This window comes from Bactrocera tryoni, chromosome 4, assembly GCF_016617805.1.
Source record: "Bactrocera tryoni isolate S06 chromosome 4, CSIRO_BtryS06_freeze2, whole genome shotgun sequence".
NCBI classification, from domain to species: domain Eukaryota; kingdom Metazoa; phylum Arthropoda; class Insecta; order Diptera; family Tephritidae; genus Bactrocera; species Bactrocera tryoni.
Genome location: NC_052502.1, coordinates 62812578 through 62817795, shown reverse-complemented (window position 1 = coordinate 62817795; position 5218 = coordinate 62812578). Strand labels below are relative to the sequence as shown.

The following is a 5218-nucleotide window of genomic DNA, read 5'->3' as shown; positions in this document are numbered from 1 at the left end:
GTTATGAAGCGTCTTTTGTCACGCATTCGTCGTGCTCGACCACAATACCGTGAGACAGGGCGCCTGTTGCACGATAATGCGCCGTGTCATCGGTCGACGCTTGACACTGATTTTTTGACAAAAAACTCCGTATTAACCATTAATCACTCACCCTACTCACCTGAACTGGCACCCTGTGATTTTTACCTATTTGGAAAACTTCATTTGCCCATGAAAGCACACTGGTTTCAGGACATTTAAGCTATCCAAAAGGCGACGACAGATATTCTCAAGAGCATTCCGAAAAATTACCTTAAAACACTCATTTGAAATGCTAATTGACCGGGCTAAACGCTGTATCGAAGCACAAGGAAACTACTTTGAATAAAAAAATATAACTTTTGAAAAATATTAATTTTTTGTTGTTTTTTTAACAGTCCTGTTTATTTTGCGACAGACCTTGTAGTCCACGTAAATGTCTATTGTATGGTTAAAAATATATGCACACAACTGAAACATATGTATGTATGTATAGGTTATTTTCTAATCAAGTGCCTTAACTTGAACTTGAATATTTATGATTTAAATGGCCAACGGCGACGTTCTGCGTTTTCCTTCTCTTTATCGACCTTCCAATGGTTTGGGTCCATCAGATACTCGCTTTAGTGAAATATATAGTGTTATATATGTAATTTTTACATATTCATTTTATGCTTGGACTTAATGGACTTACCGCTTGCGAGACAATTCCGTTAGAAGTTGTGCCTTTAGATCCGCCAATTTGCCACCATCTCCGCCATATTCCTCTGGCAATATGCTACGAGGCACATGCTCGTACAGACTGTCCAAGCTTTCGGTATGGAAATGAATCTTTTGGGATGATAATTATTATGGTTATAGCTACATTTTAAAAGGGAGCTAATTTCAATTTCAGTAATTTACCAATTTGAAGACTTCACGACTGATAAACGGTTTCATGATGCTCACTACTTTATCCAAGTAGGATGGACAGTTGATAATATGTATAGCTTTTAAGTGCACGGGTAGTGCCTCTTGTAGGAACGCCATGTAAATACGCAGTGTGCTGAAGGTCATCTTACTTAGATGTTTCAATGTGTAGCCGTTCATGTCGAATATTTGCACTTCACCGCTGGCAAATGTTTCTAAATTACCCTCGATGGAAACACCACCATCATACGTATTGAATCGACAATCAGAGACCATGAAAAATGCTTTAGTATCGGCGTTGTGATTGACCTACCATAATACAAATATACAAAAAATCAAAATATTCTTTAGAATAGGTAATATTGCTTAACTAACCTTTCCGGGATCCATATCAACCATGCGATAACAGCTCACTTTGTAGCCCTCTGACGTAAGTCCAGGAAGTGGCACCAAATCTCTGTCAAATAAACAAAAAAACATGGAAAGTGAGAGCATATAAATATAGTATGAAGCAAGAACGGCACATTCGTATCGCTACATATTTTTATACTCTGAACAGGGCATATAAAGATAGCTACGATGTTTTTAACTCCAATAAGGAAACGTCTGAGACCCTATAATATATATACAAATGTATATCAATGATAAACATGGCGAGCTAAGCCGATTGAGCCAAGCCTGTCGGTATAAAATTTTCTCACCAAGAAGTTTGGAACCGCAGATATCGGACCACTATACATTACAGCTGCCATACAAACTGAACGTTCGGAAGTATGGATAGCTTTTTCATTTGACTGCATGTCTTCATGAAATCTAGCTTCAATTATTGCATAATATAGTGTTGCAATGGGCGAATAATTTGTTCTATTCGGATCACTGTAGCATATCAACGCGATACAAACTGAACGATCGGAGTCAAGTGCTTGTGAGGAAAGCTTTTTCATTTGACGAGATATCTTCAAGAAATTTGGCATGGGTTAGTGTCCAAGGCAAGACAAGAATGGCAAAGCTTTGTTTATAATTACTATGAAAGTTTGATATATCGTTTCGTTTATGATGTGTCAAAATTTTGTTTCTATTATCCATCATATGTAGTATGTATTAATGGTACTAACGCATAGTCGAATGTTTGCTTGCTATCCGCATCGGTTGGGTCACGTTCGAGGAAAATGTGTGGGTGTTTATTCCGCAAACTGTAGTTAATTTGTATAAGCTTTTTGGTGCCTTTTAAGTCACCATACATGCATCTATAGAAGCGTTTCAAAAGTATGCGATCTGAAAATAGTTAAAATATTTTGACAATTTAAAATCAGTTTCTTCCTTTAAATCAAGTTAGATGTCTTTTATAAATACAATAACCCCAAGTTTCATAAAAACTTTTGTTTCATATTGTCTCTGGCAGAAAAATATCTTAGTTTATGTCGTGATAAATGAAAGAAAGATTTTAGCAATTAATAATTTTAACGGTATATTGGTTTGTTTCGAGTTGGATTTTAAAAATCGTAAAGATTATTTATTTAAAATTTATTCTTATTTGTTTATTTCAATACTCAATCAAAATTTCTGAAAAAATAGTGCTCTCAGATAACCCATTGAGGAAGTTGCAAAACAAAATCTGCTATGTGTGTTATGATGTTCGGCTACAACGGAACTGAGAACCCTACTTAATATAAGAATTCTGGTTATAGATTTGATCATTTTTGTTTTTCGCGCCTATACATATAAAGTCGGTGTATGTGAAACTTGGAAATTGTTCTGGAATCTGAACCAAAAATACCACGTCTCATCAACTGTGAACTTTTAATGATTTACAAGGTGGTTCCAAAGTAAACAGGACTTTTTGAATCTAGTGCCCCCTGGTGGCGCCAACTATATATCGACTGGTGCGTTAGAATCGGTTATCTTTATTGATTGTCCAGTGAGAATTTCATGACATTTCATTGATTGGAAGTGAAGTTATTGCGTTTTAAGTGTCAGTATGTTTGTGTTATCGGTGCGAAAATGAGCTTGGAACAAAGAGCCAACATTAAATTTTGTTTTAAAGATGAAACAAGTTTATGGTGATGATTGCCTATTCCGTAGCAGAGTGCACGAGTAGTTTCAATGTTTTTAAAGTGGTCGTGAGGACATAAATGACTATCAACGTGTAGGCCAATCAAAATCCGTGATCACCGAAAACTCCATCGAAACTGTGCGTGAATTCATCAAAAATCAGCCGAAATCATCATTGAAATTCATGGAAATTTGGGCTTACGAAAGGTGTGTGCACGGTTTGTTTCGCACAAATTGACTGACGACCAATTGCTCAGAAACCAACATTCGAAGGACCATTAACCACTCCCCGTATTCACTTGACATGGCACCGTGCGACTTCTTCCTTTTCGGAAAAATGCATTTGCCCATGAAAGGAGAGCGTTATGCAGATGTGGAGGCCATTCAAAAGGCTTGCACCGGCGAACTGGCGGCCATACCGACCAACCAGCTAAAACACTCGTTCGACATACTTTTGGACCGTGCAAAAAGCTGTATTGAAGTAGAAGGAGAGTATTTTGAATAAAATAAAGTGATTTTGCCGAAAAACCCACTAGTTTTGTTTTTTTAAAGTGCTGTTTACTTTGGAACCTACCTTGTAATTAGATACTTAAACCTATCAAAAAATAAAGCATTGTTTTTGTTATCGCCAAATTTATTCATTAAATTATGTGTGCGGAATAAAATTTCTGGTGCCGAAACGTTGAGAATGTTGGAAAAGGCATTAAGTAATAATTGTTTGTCGCGTTTTTGATTGGTACAAATTATTCAAAGAGGGTCGCGAACGCGTTTACGACGAACTACGTCCAGGACGGCCACCAACATCAACTGATGATCAACACGCCAATAAAATAAAAGAATTGGAGATCTTACTGGGTATAGCAAGTTTGCCACTATGTTTGTAACACCCAAAAGCAAACGTCGGAGAACCATTAAATTATATATTTAATTGATCAATGTGCAGAGCTGAGTCTATTTACCCACGTTCATCTGTCTATTCGTACGTACAGACGCGAACTAGTATCTGAGTTTCTCAGATATCGGTCTTTTTTTGCACACGTCCTGTTCTCATCAAGAAGCACTCATTTTTTTATGCAGGGTATTGTAGCTTCGGTGCAATCGAAGTTAGCGTTTTTTCTTTACTTTACGCCCATATGTAGATTGATCGTTTTATTATTTTCAAAACCAAAATAAAATATGCTCATAATATTTACTTTGACTTAGGCACCTTATACGGCTTAACTGTGAATGATAAGTCAAAATAATATAGTAATTACTTTGTTAGAACACGTAACGGTAGTTAACAGTTAATTTCAAATATGGAACGTTCTATAGTAAACGTAATGATGCTATTACGATTGACGGATATGCGTAAGAATTTTGTTATTCAGTTCGAATATCGAGAATACTTAAATCACTTCCACTTTTTAACAAAATTTCTGAAAACAATTCTGTGAATTTATGGAATTCGCTTTCAGGTATGCGTTAGCAATTACAATTTATATAACTTTAATAAAATAAGTATATCTGTTAATGGGTGTACATTAATTAGCTCTGCAGTAAGCCTCAGCACTCACCAATTTCCTTAGGCAATTTTGGATTTTGTTGAAACCACTCATACAATTCATCAATTTCAGCTTCTTCTGCCGCGTCAAATTTCATTTTGTTTGTTAATAACTTATTTTCAAACTTTAAAAATTAATATTTTCTTTAGTTAAGACGAATTGCTTAATTCTTATACTTTACATATACAGTTAACATTTACTTATATCAAAAATCCTTGATTTTGTAACTTTCAGTTCCGCGTAAATATTTTCACTTTCGTTCGCTGTATTGGAGAGCTGTGAAGTCAGTCTCCTACTGAGCTGGATTGCACAAGCTGCAAATTATTATTATTATTCGTTTGCGTTTATTTTCTATTTATCTTTTCGCTACTCGCTACTGACTTATAGTCGCCTGTATATGATTATAAATAAACGTGTGCAATTTCCATGTACCTACGCCGCCTTTCCGTTTTGTGCTTGTTTGTTGCGTTCCATGGTACCATTGTGGAATCACTGCTTTGCGCTTTAAGAAAAAAATGCTTGCGTTGTTCAGCTTGAGTTGCTGCGCGCGTAAAATTCGGTGCAATGGCCGTTATACTGCGCCAGTATTTCCTAAACTTTTGAGCTATAGCTTTTTTATGGTACATACTATATTATACGGTATAAATTCCTAAATAGTTTTAAGATTTTAGCAAAAAAAAAGTAAATTAGGTGTC

The 5218-nt window shown here is 35.8% G+C and overlaps 1 protein-coding gene across 1 annotated transcript; it reads right to left on the bottom strand.

Annotated features, from left to right (window-relative positions):
* Nucleotides 1-400: 400 nt before the first annotated feature.
* Nucleotides 401-4825, bottom strand: LOC120774721 (alpha-tocopherol transfer protein-like). The gene is made up of 6 exons (XM_040104471.1): nt 4536-4825; nt 2043-2202; nt 1303-1384; nt 922-1236; nt 713-849; nt 401-639 (listed from the first exon to the last, which is right to left on the bottom strand). Exons 1-6 carry the CDS (start codon nt 4618-4620, stop codon nt 555-557), a joined length of 864 nt encoding a protein of 287 aa, XP_039960405.1. The 5' UTR covers nt 4621-4825; the 3' UTR covers nt 401-554.
* Nucleotides 4826-5218: the final 393 nt, after the last annotated feature.